The following is a 14438-nucleotide window of genomic DNA, read 5'->3' on the forward strand; positions in this document are numbered from 1 at the left end:
TGTTTCTGTTTTCATCTTTTCAAACAGTTTGTTTTCTTCACATGAAGCCTAAAGAAATGTCCTCAGAATGATGGAAACAGTTTTTCTGCAGCTTGAAGCTGTTCTGAAAGATTTTCTTCTTTAGTGCAGAGAAATCTCTCATTTGATGAGACGGAGGAACTGCAGCAACGTTTCCTGGAAAACCTCCACATTTCATTGAAACCATGTTGGAACTTTGTCCATGAGGTCACATGGTCTGGAAGAAGCCCCAGTTCCAGCTGACAGAAGTCTGGTTCTGATCCATCAGATCTCACTAGCAACAGAACCAAACCTTCACGTGTTGCAGCAACAGTTTCCATGTTTGGGAGGATCTTCTGAAGAACAGCTCAGTTCCAGATCACATCATGATGTTTGATGTTTTCTTCATTCCAGGAAATCATCTGTGTCTCCTTTGATCTGTGCTGAGTCAGCACTTTGACTTCTTTTCAACTTTAGATCCATCATTCAGAATCAAGGATTTATTGATAAATATCATTTATTGACAAAAAATAAAGAGTAAATGTATTTATCATCCAGCAGTGATTGTGGTGTTTGTAAGTCTTTTATTTTGAAATTCCTCAAGGATGATCATCATGGTGGGATTTCTAGATCTGCATGAACTCATCCTGAATCCAAAAGACACTGGAGCATCAAAGAATCCAACCCATCTCTGCCAACATGAGGCTCTTACTTTGAAAAGTCTCAGACTTCCTGCAGGGAAACAGGCTTTCTGCTGCTGCACTGACAGATGTGGGGTTCATATCTTGAACTTGTAGATGATGAAACTATTGTTTGTCTAATGTTTTTGATTTTGTCCCTGAAGAATTTGGCAAAGTCATTACAGCCTTTGATGGAGTAAAATTCTGGTGCCACGGACACAGGGGGTTTTGTCAACCTGTCGACTATATTAAATAGGACCCGAGCATTATGGGAGTTTTTGTTAATAATTTCCGAAAAATAGGACTTTCTTGCATTGCACAGTTGTAAATTATATAAGTGAAGATTCTCTTTATAAATTTCATAATCTACCTGTAGTTTAAATTTTCTCCATTTGCGTTCAAATTTCCGACATTCTTTTTTTCCATTGTTTACAATAATGGAATTTCTCCATGGAGATTTTTTCCTACCAGAGATCACCTTACTAGGAGCAATATTATCCATGATATTTGACATGTTGGAATTAAAGCTGTTAACAAGTTCGTTGACTGAATTCCCTGAGAGGGGAGGAGTCAGGGAGAACATCTGATTGAACATCTCACTAGTGTTTTCAGTTATATACCGTTTTGTGATCTCCTCCCTTAAAACATTTGTGTATACTGGAATAATGCTCTCACAGGAAACACAGCTGTGATCAGACAGACCTAAGTCATATACAGTAACCTTAGTGATGTTCAGACCTTTGGAGATCAATAAATCAAGAATATTCCCCCTGTTGTGTGTGGGCTCTGTTCAGTGGCGGTTCTACACTAACTTACTCCCTGGGCGAGTAACCCCACCAGCGCCCCCCCCCCCACACACACACACACACACATACAAAATTTGACAACATCCTGCTGAGTTCCCTATCTTTTATTTAGCCATTTTACACAAAAAATGCATGAATTTTCTAGACTCGTATTACAGGGGGGTCAAACTCAGTCACACAGGGGCCTAAGTTAAAAACACGCTTAAGGTTTTGGGCCGAAGAAGATAAATGTTTACCGAACACACTAAACCTAAACTTTTAAACCTTTTAAACTGAACTTTTCGAACATAAATATGAATAAAAACAGGAACACAAGTTAAACCTTAAATAAGTTGTAATATTTTGTTCTCCATATAAATTTATTCTGTCAAAATTATACAAATATGAACATGCTGCAGGACAAAAAGCAAAGAAAGCCTGGAAATATTAATAAGAAATTACATATCAAATAATTCCATTTTTTTTGCTCTTTCATCATTTTTTAGAGAAATCTTTTTTAGAGCTGGACTCCTGCTTCATTTTTAGCAATAATTTCTTAATGTGTGACGTCCTGTGTGGGTCTTTGTGAAACATATCAGAGGGATTAGATCTAAAAAATAAAACTTATTGTGATTAATATGTTTAGGTCTTATAAAACATTAAAGACTAAATCTTAGAACTCATCAGTGGGATTACTCCAAAAATATTTGGCATTTCCCTAAATTTGTGCAACACCAACAGCAGAAATCCTCCAAAAAAACTCAATCCTAAAAAAATGGTCTGATCTCATCCCCCTCCCCCTCCCCCTCCCCTTCCCTCTGACACACGCGGCTCCGTCTCTATGAAGGGAGGCGCAGCTGCGGCTCAGAGTTGATTGTTAGATAGAAAATGACTCCCAATCACCTGTTAGTGTGATTCAGCCAGCCACCAGCGAGTTGCGCTCCCCTCTCGAGTTTTTTTACTTATGTTCCAAAGACTACCGCAAAGAGGTGTGGCCGCAAGCGTCTTGCAGCAGGTTGCGGGTCTGCTGTGTCGGAGCAAAGAATTGTGGGAAATAATCTCCATTGCCTGCTTTTTTCGAAATTGGGTTGAGCACGGGTGTTTGTTCTGCCTAATTCCTTTTCATGTGCCTGTTTTACGTTGTTTCACTCTGTGGTATTCTTTTTTTTTTTTTTTTTTTTTTTTTTTTTTTTTTGCACCATAAGTGTGAAGAGCAAATAGGAGGAAGACATTCTTAAGAGTCTGATGTGTCAAACAAGAAGCATTAAGTGTCGGCTGCTGAAGCAATTTCAAATTAAAAGCTCCAAGCTTCTCTATGAATATAGTATGTAGCACATTAGGTGTAACGCCTCAGGCACGGCAAATGCCGCCCCCTATGAAGAGCCGCCCTGGGCGACCGCCCACATCGCCCATATCAAAAACCGCCACTGGCTCTGTTACATGTTGAGTCAATCCGAAATTGTCCAGAGTGTTTATCAAGTCCTTAGTCCCTTTGTTCTCAAGATTTCCATAATGGATGTTAAAACCTCCAGCCATGATTATACAGTCAAAATCAAGACAAACTATGGACAGCAGTTCACTAAACTCTGTGTTAAATTCTGCACAGTATGTACGGGGGGCGGTAGATATTTATAAATATGGTTTTGAGTGAGGCCTTTAGCTGTTTGGCTACATATTCAAAACATGGAAAGCTTCCAAAAGATAACTTTTTACACTGAAACATTTCATTAAACAAAACTGCAACCCCCCTCCCTTTCTGCTTGTTCTTTCTTTACTAATAACACCATAGTTGGGAGGTGCTGACTCTGTGAGAACGGCTCCACTGCTGTTCTCATCTAACCAGGTTTCAACTAAGAACATAAAATCAACTTTGTTCTCAGTGATAAAATCATTAATTAAGAATGTTTTTCCTGCTAAAGACCTGACATTTAAAAGTGCTAACTTAAGAGGTCTAGGAGCAATAATATTTTCATTTACCTTCTGTTTCTGGAAAAGTGCAGAGGAGATGTTTATCTCTTTTAAAGTCCTTCGTTTGCGTTTTGGCCAGATTACATTCCTCCTGTTAGTGACAATTACAGAAATGGTGTGTGTTTCTAGAGAACAGGGTCCCAGGTTTTTCTGGCGAGCATCATGACTGTTGGTATTTTCACAGCCTGGACCCTCAACACATCAAACATCTGACTGCAGGGACAGGATATGATGTTGCACAGGAGAGGGTGGGGTTTTACGTCGTCCCTTCAAACGTTCTGGTGACAGAATTATGGAGGACGAAAATGGATTGAAGGATGGAAGAAGATAGAAGAAGAAAAAGAGACCAAAATGACTGATAAAGCAGGTTTTCCAGGGAAATCCCACAAAGTGCTTTCCAAGCTAGAACTAAGAATATCCAGCATGCATTTGGAAAAACTCCATAGCTTCTTGTGGAAAATGATGAGTCATTGGAAAAGCATTCTATGAATGCTCAGAAAACTTCCTCTAAGGTTGTGGTTGTTTGGAGAAGTCCTCCTCTTCAAAGAAGTTCTCCTGACCATCTTCAAAGCCACTTTCTGCTTTTTCAAACGCTACTGTTCAACAAAAACTCGGTTTCTGCCACAAAACCAACCTTAGACACTGAAACAGAATGAATCCAATGCAGAAATGTGTTGACACCTTTAATTGAAAGCTTCAATCAGTTTGAATCTCATGAAGAACATTTCAAAAATCCACATTTGGATCAGGCGTCTTCATCAGAGCACAACTCATGTTTCCAGGACTGTGACTCACCAATAGATCCTCATTTCCTTTACACAATCTGTTTCCATCATTTGGATTTTTCATAAAAACTTGAGTTAGAAAAGAATTGTTGCCCCAAAATGTCCAGTTTGAATAGTCTACAGTTTGTTGTGTTTGGTTGCTAGGTAACAGGGTCTTTAATGTCTATGATGTCATGGTGGCTTTCAGAGTTGAACTCCTGAATATGACGGTAAACATTTGGATTGAACAAAAATGGGATTGAAGCTCATGCTAAATCCTGATCTCAATGCTGAAAAAACCTCCTCCTAGATTCTGGTTGTTTGGAGAAGTCCTCCTCTTCCAAGAATTCCTGAAAAAAGCCCTCATTTCTCCTGACCATCTTCAAAGCCACTTTCTGCTTTAGTTTAGTCCAAACTTGCTTTATGCTGACAACATTTAAAGCTTGAATCCATCTGAAGAATCCAAGGAAACAAACCAATCTAAGTCTGCATTCATGCCACTTCAGAACCAACAAAGCATGTTTCCAGGACGCTGACTTACCAATAGAACTTGGGATTTCCTTTGCAGAATCCTTCTCCGTGTGTTTTCCTTTGTTTTTCTCCCCAAAACCTAAAGCAGAGATTTTTGCTGAGCTGCAGAACAAACGTCTGACTGCTTTAACCGCCGTTGATGGTTTGTTGTGTTTCCCTCTATAGCTGCTATGGTCTTGGTATGGTTGCTAGGTAACGCTGTCTTTGATGATGATGACGTCAGAGTGGCCTCTAGAATGGACTTGTAGAAACTACAATGGATCGAGTAGAAACTGGTTTCCTCTAAATGGGAACATTTCTTCTTCTCCTCATCCAAACCCCAGTTGTTGCCGGGTAGACTTTCAAGAATGTTCCTGTTTCTGAAACACGGATTTATTTCTGGAAGACGCCATTTTTGTCCCTAAATGTTGGATTCAGTCTGAATTCCAGTCCCACTCCCAGCATTCCTGCTCCTCTTTAGCTCCTCCTCTTCCTCATGATCAAAGTTTGAAGCCCAGAGCCAAAAGTGCGTCTGCAGCTGCTTCTGCTCCAGCAGCCGCTCCCTCTGCTCCTCCTGCCTCTCCTCCTCTGGGAGCTCCTGCATCCTCCTGCGCTCCTCCCTCTCCTCCAGCATCATCAGGAGGCTTTCAAAAGGCTTTCTGGAATGTTCCAAAGCAGAAACCTTCATCATTTGAAGATGGAGGAAGACTCCAACACTGACAGACAGACAGACAGACAGGAAGTCTCCTGGTTTTTCTGCTTCAGAAGGTTTTTGGGAAACTGCAGAGTTTTCTTTGTGGAGCTAAAGAGCTGCTGTCAGTCTGCTTTGGTCCATCAGGAATGAAGGTCAGGACTGAGAGGAACCTGAAGAAAGTGACTCTTCATCATCTGCTGCTGAAGAAGACAGAGGAAGATCCACTGTGAGAGCAGCTGCAGAAAGCTTTCTGCTGTTTTTCTCCTCTGAGAGAGTTTGGAGTTCCCAGCAGTTTGAGTGGAGCTGAAGCAGCAGAGCTGAAACAGACGTTCTTCTGCTCCCATTCAGCATGAACGGACAGATCCACTGAAGGCCGGCCTGAAGCTCTGGCTTCCAACACGTCTGCATGGATCCAAGCGTGTGCAGTGTGTGCTGACATGCTGTTCTCTGAGGAACATGTTGGTGTCTGACTGGATCTGAGGACACAAACAGCTGCTGACATCTGAGAGGGTCAAGCTGCAGAGTGGCTCCTCAAAGCTCACGTCTCTGTGACAAACATGATGCTGCTTCTGTCTGTGCTCCACCACTAAAAGGACTGTCCAGAGTTGGTCCTGATCCGGTTCTAGTCTTTCTGGCTCCAACTTCTCTTTCCTGTCAGGAACCCTTCATGTTCTCTGCCTTCCTCACATTTCTGTCTTCTCTCTGGGCTTGAAGCCCAAAAGGAGCTGAAAGCTGCTGACTTCAGTCTGATCCCATGTTCTGGATCATCCGTGTTCCTGAAACACGCTGCTGGACCCGTGATCAGAGGAACCCAGGAACCAGAGAACTTCCCAGAACATGCAGACACATGTGGAACTGTTCTGATCATCTGTGTGTGTTGACAGTGAAGGAGAGCTTTGTCCTTCAAGAACTTCATCTTTGAAAAAACTTTATTGACTCTGACAGAGTTTCAGTTTGAATCCATGTGGTTTTCATTCTTCCATTGAAGTCGTCTCCAGAAACTAAAGATCTGCTGAATCAATGCTCCTCTGAGAACTTTGGAGCTTTTCTCTGCATCTGTTCCACACTTGAATGTGCAGAAGATCAAAGCGCCGGACGCTCTGAGCTTCAGCGTTCCAGTCAGCAGCTGCTGAACCAAAGCCAGCAGCAGGTGAGGATCTGGGCCTCAAAGATGAATGGAAGAAGGGATGGAGTCCCAGTGTTGAAGACATCAGCTGGAGAAGCTCTGAGGCTCTTTCAGGTGGGCGTGGCAGCGCTGCTGCTTTCCAGCAAACCAAGCAAACTGCAGCATCTGTGATCTGAGAGGCTGTTGGTGAAGAAGAGCATCATCAGCATAGAACTGTGGGCCGTTTGGGTTCAGAAGAACAGCTTCATGATGTGGAAAGAATCTGTGTCCTTCAACAGGTCCAGAAGATCCCAAACATGGAAACTGGAAGCAGTTTGGATTCCGGTTTCTTCCTGAACTTTGATGATCCAAATGCTGAAAATGGAAGCTGACAGAAAATGCAGCAGACTTTACCAATGTGCTCAGAACACTAGAACATCCACAGAAGAAGAAAACACTGTTCTAGTGGAACATCTACAACTTCTGTCCATGATTCAGAGGAACTGCAGAAAGATGACTCCTCCCTCACTTTGGGTTTGGTCAAATGTAGAAAAGACAAAACAACCAAATCAAAACAATTTGGATCAATTCTGGCAGAAAATGTTCAAACTTTTCAAATTTCAGGAAAAAAGCTTCAAAGAAATAAATCTATTTTAGAATCTATGAAGAACACTGACTGGAAAACAGCACCAGACTGCTGCAGCTGCAGACCTTCATGTGACTGTGGGAGCTGCAGCAGCTGAGGAGCTCAGCATCTCTGCAGACTCAGACGGAGCTCAGAGCTTCTGAGTTGTGGAAGTTTAGTGGCTGAACTTCTTGTAGGTCCTGCTTGGTTCAGGTTGTTGCTGGTGGTGGAAAGAGCTCCTGCAGACCTCTTTGCTGTTGGAAGGATCTTCTGTCTGCAGACTCTCTGATACTTCAGCAGGAGGCGCTGCAGTGTGGTCCTCCTCATGAGTCCTGAAGCTGCACCGTCAGCTGCAGAGCTTCAGAGCTGCTTCTTCTCAGACCACTTTCTTTGGCTCTGACGTTTTATTATATTGTTGTTATTACCATCATTATTATTATTTATTAATCTAAAATTTCTTTTCCCCCGCCATCGACATCATAATATGAGCGACAGACAACACTCCAGACCAGCTGGTGGCGCTAAAGCACCATGACGCTGTTAGCCAAACAAAGAAGAAGCACGAGGCGCTAGCAGTGTTAGCTTGTTAGCAGGCTAGCAGCGTTAGCTTGTGTTGAGAGGACGTTGGTGTTTTGTTGGGACGTTTGTGAGGTTTTTGGACAGAAAGGACGATACGTGGTTCGTGTGGGAACTCTCAGCATTTTCCAAAGTGTCGTAAATGAGTGAAGAAGTGTTGAACGGAAAGACAACGTGGATTGCTGTGATTGTGAGACTAGCAGATGATCGATCGGAGCTGCAGTGAAGAGGACGGCGGTGTTTGTGGGAGTTGGAGCTGAAGATCGGAGCAGGAACCATGTCTTCCCTTCAGTCTCTGAGAGAGTTGATCAGCGAGCGACTAGCTGCTGCTGCTGAAGAAATCTGCAGACTCTGTGAAGGAACCATCGTCCAGTACGAGCAGGAGCTCTGTCGTCAGCGCAGACTGCTGGATGTCATCTGGAAACCACAGCTGCAGCTACACCACATAGGTATGTGACCTTCATCAAACAAACAGAGAAGCCCTTTGAGCTTCATGCTTTTCTTTTTGGGGACCCGTCTGTCACTCAGTGATGGTTCTACAATAACTTACTCCCAGGGCGATAAACCAATCATTTTCCTGTTTTTCTCTGTGTGCGAATTTTGCTATACAAATAAACCTGCCTTGTCTTGGTCTCACAAGTACAATTCAACAAAAAGTTACTTAAGTAATTGTAACACGTTATTACTCATCTCTGCATCATTATTTCAATGAGTCTCTTCTGGTCCTCAGACATTTTCTCCAATGATCACAGAGTTTATTGATGCTTAAAAAAAAACAAAAGTCCTGAAAACGTATAAACGCTCCTTGTTGTGTTTGTGTTCCTGCAGTTCTCCCCCAGCATTGGATGACTGAAGAAGAAGATCTTTGCAACCAGCAGAGGAACTTCAGAGTGGAACAAGAGGAACCAGAACCTCCACAAATTAAAGAGGAACAGGAGGAACCAGAACCTCCACAGATTCAAGAGGAACAGGAGGAACCAGAACCTCCACAGATTCAAGAGGAACAGGAGGAACCAGAACCTCCACAGATGAAAGAGGAACCAGGGGAACTCTGCATCAGTCAGGATGAAGATCAGCTTGATCTGAAGCAGGAGACTGATACCTTGATGGAGATTCCTACTTATGAGGAAGATGAGAACAGTGAAGCAGATCTAAACAATCAGCAGAGCTTTAATGTAACTGATAGTCAGGATGAAGAAGGAAACCAAAATGAAGAATCATCATTAACTACAGATGAAAAGACAGAATCAACATCAACTACAGATGAAGAGACAGACCCACAGAACAGAGATCAGAGGAAGAGGAGGGACAGAAGTCATGTCCAAAGTGTGGACAGCTCTCACATGTCAGCAGGTCAGTGTGACTCTGATCTTCATCTCCACACTATCGGTATGTTCACTTCAACAACGGTTCTATCTTGAGCTTCAAGCTCTCCAAACATGCAGTCCATCAACAGCGTGTCCTGGAAGAGTCTCTTCTGTCCCTTCCAGTTGAAAAGACAGAAGACATTGTTGGTCAGTGCAGCCGACAACATTCTTCAAATCATATGATCTTAGTTAGTCCCTCCAGCTAACGACAAACAGGAAACCTTAACAGATCAAAGAGAAAATTGTTAGCAGATAAAAAAGTACAATCTGTTTTGTTGTCTGTGGTTTAAGTTTGTAGTTCAGTTCTTTTTCAGCAGTTTTCTCTGTCAAACCCAAAATCCCATCTAAACCTCTTTGATGTCTCCATGGGTCCATTTACACTGCATGGTTCAAGTGACCCAATTCCGATTTTTTTTCCTCTCATGTGGCACAGATCGAATATGACCGGTGAGCGTGTAAGCAGGAAAAAAGCGCATGGATTCAGATTTTCTCAGATCGGATACAGGCCTCTTTCATATGTGGAAATAAATCGGATTCAAATCGGATACGTGCATTTGCGTGTGCCATTTAAGCAGACAAATTGGATATTCCCCAGTAAATGGGAGTCGTACCTCAGTGACGTCAATTCAGGACACCACCAACTGAGATCACATGACTTATTAAAGTGCTTTTGTGCGCTGATTTTGCTGTCAGCGTGTTACCTTTCAGACTCAGGCTTCAGACCGTAGTTGGAAACCGCTGTTATTCCCGGTCCGGTCCCGGTTGGGACGCAAACGGTAACTAATGAAGCGGGACACCGTTTCTCTGGAACAGGCTAGAAGCCGTTTATTTCTTTGCTTGTGTTGCGGAGTGGGGGTGTGTATGTGATGGGGACCGTTTGTGTGTGTGCGTGTGCGGAGAGGAGAGGAGAGGAGGTGTGAGCGCGGAGCGGGGGAGTGTCGGGGAACCGTAAATTAAAAATGAGGTGTCTCCCGCCAAAATTTTTGGAGTCTTTCATAACCCACTCTGGAGGCTGAGGGTTCAGAACGGAAAGTGAACCCCGAAGGAGAATCCGCCTTTGGCCCTTGAAAAAATCTCCCGTGCGTTTCTGACGACGCTCGGAAAAAAGTCATCCCGCAGGAAAGGTTCGTAAATGCGTAATTGCTGCTACGTAGTCCTCAGAACATCTATGTTTGATAGTTTCAGCATTGTATAGTGTAAATGCAAAAATCGGATACGGGTAACTACGGCTGGGTAGCTCGGTTGGTAAGGTGGGAAGCTACCATGCAGGAAACCAGGGTTTAATTCCCGGAGGGGAATGAGCAATGTTACTGGAAGCAATTACCATGAGCAATTAACATCACCCAGTGAGGGTCCTTAGGCAACACCCTTAACGCTACCGCCTCCCAAGCACGGTTTCCGCTGCAGCTCACCGCTCCCCAAGGGGATGGGTCAAATGCAGAGAAAGAATTCCCCTTCGTGGGATAAATACAGTGTATAAAAATAAATAAATAAATACAATAAAAGATGATGTAAGCGGGTCGTCAAAAAAAATCGGATATAGTCCTGCAGTGTAAATGCAGCCCATGTCTCCAATTCCATACATTCAGACAGATTCTATTTCCAAAACTACATTTCAAGCTAAAACCCAAAGACAGGGTCCTGCTCATGGATCTGCAGACAGAAAAGATTCAAACCTGAACACATCAGTGAAAAACTGCTTAGTGTCAGAATTGTTCTCCATCTTTTTCTGGACTGATTCTTCCTCCAGTGCAGCTTCATCTTCATCAAACTGCTCCTCATTGGTGGGTGGAAACACAACAGGGAGGTTTTTCTGTGTCCAGTTCAGCTCCATGAATGTTCAGGCTGTTTAATGTCAGTGATTTCAGTTTAGAAAAACTGCATCTCTGCTGAGATTAGCTTCACTTCCATAAGAACCTCAGCAGCATCAATCATTTTGTTGATGGTTTGTCTCTGTTGCCAGTGAAATGAAAGGTGCAGCGAAATGGGCTCATCTGTGGATGAAACATGAGCGAGTCCACACGAGTGCTGCACATGTTTATGACTGCACAGCTGTTTTTTTGGTCATGTCAGTCATTTAGCATCTAATGAATGAAATGATTGAGGTTTCACTCTGGTGTTATCGGTTCATTGATGTTTCTTGCAGTTGAGAAAATAGATTTAAGTATTTCTATTTCATTCCAGAAACCAAGCAAACGAGCTCCGGCTGGCCGCGGTGTGAGCTATTTTTGTCCAGCTGGCCGTGGGCAAGCTCCGAAGCTCTGGCCTTGGAGCTCTTTTGTTTGTCATGAATCATCCGGGCGTCTGGCCGGCAGACTGAGAGCGTCTGCAGTATTGGGTGTTGTACTTTAGGGTCGAACAGGAATAATGATATTCGGACGTGCTGAGGTAAAAACATAGTTAGGCGTAGGGTTGGGCGATGTCCCTTAAATTGGCCGTTGACGATGTTTGCTGTCAACCATGGGGATGGAGGATGACATCGGGGGGGGGGGGGGGGGGGGGGGGTTTACATTTTTCGTTCTTATATAACTGCTATTCGTTATTTTACTTTATTTTATTTTATTTCCCAACTAATGACTAATCCGCGATGATCCACTATAAACCAAGGGAAGTGACTTTAACGAAAAAAGTAACAAACAAAACAGAAAAGAAGTAGTCCGCTCCCTCACTTAACTAGTGAAGTGGACCGGAGGAGCGCGGACTTCCAGCTTTGTGTTTGATGGGAGGGGGGGGGGGGGGGGTACAATGAGTATAGCACACATACCGCTCATTATACCGCACATACCGCTCATTATAAGGTATAATGAGCGGTATGTGTGGGAGATTTAAGACTGCGATCCGTCCTGCAGCTCTAGGGGTACGAGCAACCGAACTCAGAACCGGGTCTAAAAGTGTGTGTCTGAGCACAGCTCTGATCGTCAGCACACACAGCGGTTTGAGCTTCAAAGCAGAAATGTCGCTCAGTCCTTAGAAAACATTCAAACAATCACAGATTTGTGTTTCCAGTCGTGTCCCGACTAAAATAAAGGCTGATGTTATTCACAGGATGCAGCTCCACCCAAAGCTAATGTTGTCAGCCCGTGTTAGCATACTGCTAATCCTGGCTTCGTTCAGAAAAAGCACTGACCACACGGATTAAAATTCAAATGATGAGCGAACAGGTGTTTCATAATAACCGTAACATTATTAAAAGCACGTTTAGAAGATCATCTCGTATATTACCGAGCTGACATGTCAATGTATATAGCCGCTCGGCGCTGTTTATAATCGTTTTGTATTGAATTGTTACATTCAATAAAGTTTGAAAAAAAAAGCCGCTCGGCGGAATCTATAACCTTCTGGTTTTCAAACCCTACTGCGCATGTGCGAATGATTTATTCCGACGGAAAGTGTGACCTTAGTGAACGTTTTTATATTCTGAAAACATTTTTCTGGGCCCATGTACACCAGGGCTCCAGACTGCGACCATTTGCTCGCATTTTGCGACCAAAGTTTGAGAGTGTGCGACTGAATTTTACATCCAGTCGCACATGTGCGACCAGTATATTTGCCCCCCCACCCCCCACCCCCCACCCTCCGTATTATATATACATTTAACGTGGAAACGGCACGTCAATGATCAATGAAATAATCATTGAGACGCGAGCGCACACGCACGCAGGCAGACACACACACTCGCACTCATACTCATGAGACGAGACCACACACTGGCGTAAGTGGCTAAAATGCGTGTAGGGGGAGGGGCATAGAGATAATCGAGCGCGCGTAAACATCTGTGGGACAATGACCGGGCAAAAAAGCAGGAAACCTGACAGCCCCTCCCCGGACCACATGAAGGAGTTCCTTACTTTCCTTTTTAGAACGTATCTATTCGCTCGTAATTTTCTAAATACATGCAGTCCGGGCTGGACATTTCTCTGGGCCGCACAGACCCGGAGGTTACGGTTAAACGCGCGGCGTCACATCCCCCCAACCAAACGGTTTATGCACGGCTGTTAGGGCAGCTCACCGCTCCCGCGGGAGTCGGGTCAGCTGAGGAGAATAAATGTCCCACACTTACATGCGTGACAGCTAACGGGGCTTGAACTTTAAATATTTGCGAGTGACAACACGGTTTAGTCCGAGACGCATTTAAAACACGTGGTGAAAATGCAACGATAGACGTGTTTGAGATGAACCAGCGGCTCGCCTGGATCATTGGGTTCAGTTCAATTTAGTTTTAATATTCCTCTCCCCCTTAGTGTGATCTGTGTTATTATATATTTTATATTTATTTGAATGTTTTGTAATGGATGTAGCCTATTTTTAAGGGTTAGGGTTGAATCAATTGGTATTAGAAATTATTTCAATTTCTCACTTAACTACAAAAACCATCAGGACACATGTCCCATAATGCATTGTTTTGTAGTCAGTAGGGCAGCTTTCAGTCAGTTTAGTACTAAATTTCCAGCTGCGTTCGGTAGGTTTGCCCCTTGCTCCCGCCCCTTTCTCCTGATATTTTTGTGATGATTGACAGGTGATGGAGCAAAAACAAAAATATATGTCACACACCAGGTGATCTGAACAGCGTTGCGTTCACCTGGGTGATCTCAAACACGCTTATTGTGCGGCTTGGCTGCACTTATTTGGTGTCACCAAGATACATTTCCATCAGTTTTTGAGCCTCTCTGATCTCAGGTATCTGTATCGATTGTTCTGATCTCCAGTGAACATCCCCCGTTCTTTTACAGTTTACCTTCTACTGTCAGTTTACCTTCTTGTTGCATCTTCAAAAGTGCAGATTAAAATGTGACACTGAATTTGAAACAGCGCATTGTAATTTCTGCATCTATTATTAAAGTATTTATTCATAATACAGTGGAAATTAGTAGATTTGGTTAGAATGTTGATTTACGGTATGCGCCCCTAAATTTTCTGGTTGTGCCCCTAAATTTTTCAGTTAGGGGCCACTGTGCTCCTAGTAAAAAACGTTAGTCTGGAGCCCTGTACACGGTTGGATTCTAATCCGACCATTGATCCCATCAAGATATTTTGTACATGTAACTGCGGCTTATGGTGTTGACTCGTAACGTGGCGGGGGCGTGGCATCACGATGGTGTCTCTCCATCGGGATGTCAGTCGCCCATCACGATGGACTATGATATCGTCCATCGGCACAACCCTAGTTAGGCGTAACTTTACATCTGAGGGCTACATGCTATGTATCCCATCATGCATCACTCATGTCCCATAATGCATATTGATCAATCATCGTGTCCCTTAACTGTGGTGCATTAAAATACAACAGGATAGATGTACAGTCAGGTCCATAAATATTGGGACAGCGACTCATTGTCAGCATTTTTGGATTTGAAATGAAACAAACAA

At 43.4% G+C, this 14438-nt stretch overlaps 2 protein-coding genes and 1 long non-coding RNA gene across 7 annotated transcripts in view; 2 read left to right on the forward strand and 1 right to left on the reverse strand.

Moving 5' to 3' along the window:
* Window positions 1–4944, reverse strand: part of LOC144988499 (uncharacterized) — a 62573-nt gene extending 57629 nt beyond the window's left edge. The window contains exon 1 of the long non-coding RNA XR_013652426.1: window positions 4736–4944. This is a non-coding gene — a long non-coding RNA (uncharacterized LOC144988499). The remainder of the gene's footprint in view (window positions 1–4735) is intronic.
* The window catches only part of LOC144987744 (uncharacterized), a 202143-nt gene that overhangs the window by 126451 nt on the left and 61254 nt on the right, over window positions 1–14438 (forward strand). The gene's annotated exons all lie outside the window — the stretch shown is intronic.
* Window positions 6233–14438, forward strand: part of LOC144987947 (uncharacterized) — a 199156-nt gene continuing 190950 nt past the window's right edge. For 4 of the 5 annotated variants that reach the window (XR_013651636.1, XR_013651638.1, XR_013651635.1 and 1 more), the window contains exons 1-2: window positions 6233–8153; window positions 8533–9057. Coding sequence is in view for 1 of the 5 variants with exons in the window: in XM_078937791.1 (XP_078793917.1) it covers window positions 7982–8153; window positions 8533–9057 (697 nt within the window). In the remaining 4 variants the exon portion in view is untranslated. Of the gene's footprint in view, window positions 8154–8532; window positions 9094–14438 lie in introns of all 5 variants that reach the window. The other variant, XR_013651639.1, reaches the window with a different exon arrangement.

The sequence above is a fragment of the Oryzias latipes genome, chromosome 2, assembly GCF_053564925.1.
Source record: "Oryzias latipes strain Hd-rR chromosome 2, Olatipes_Hd-rR_3.1".
Lineage (NCBI taxonomy): Eukaryota > Metazoa > Chordata > Actinopteri > Beloniformes > Adrianichthyidae > Oryzias > Oryzias latipes.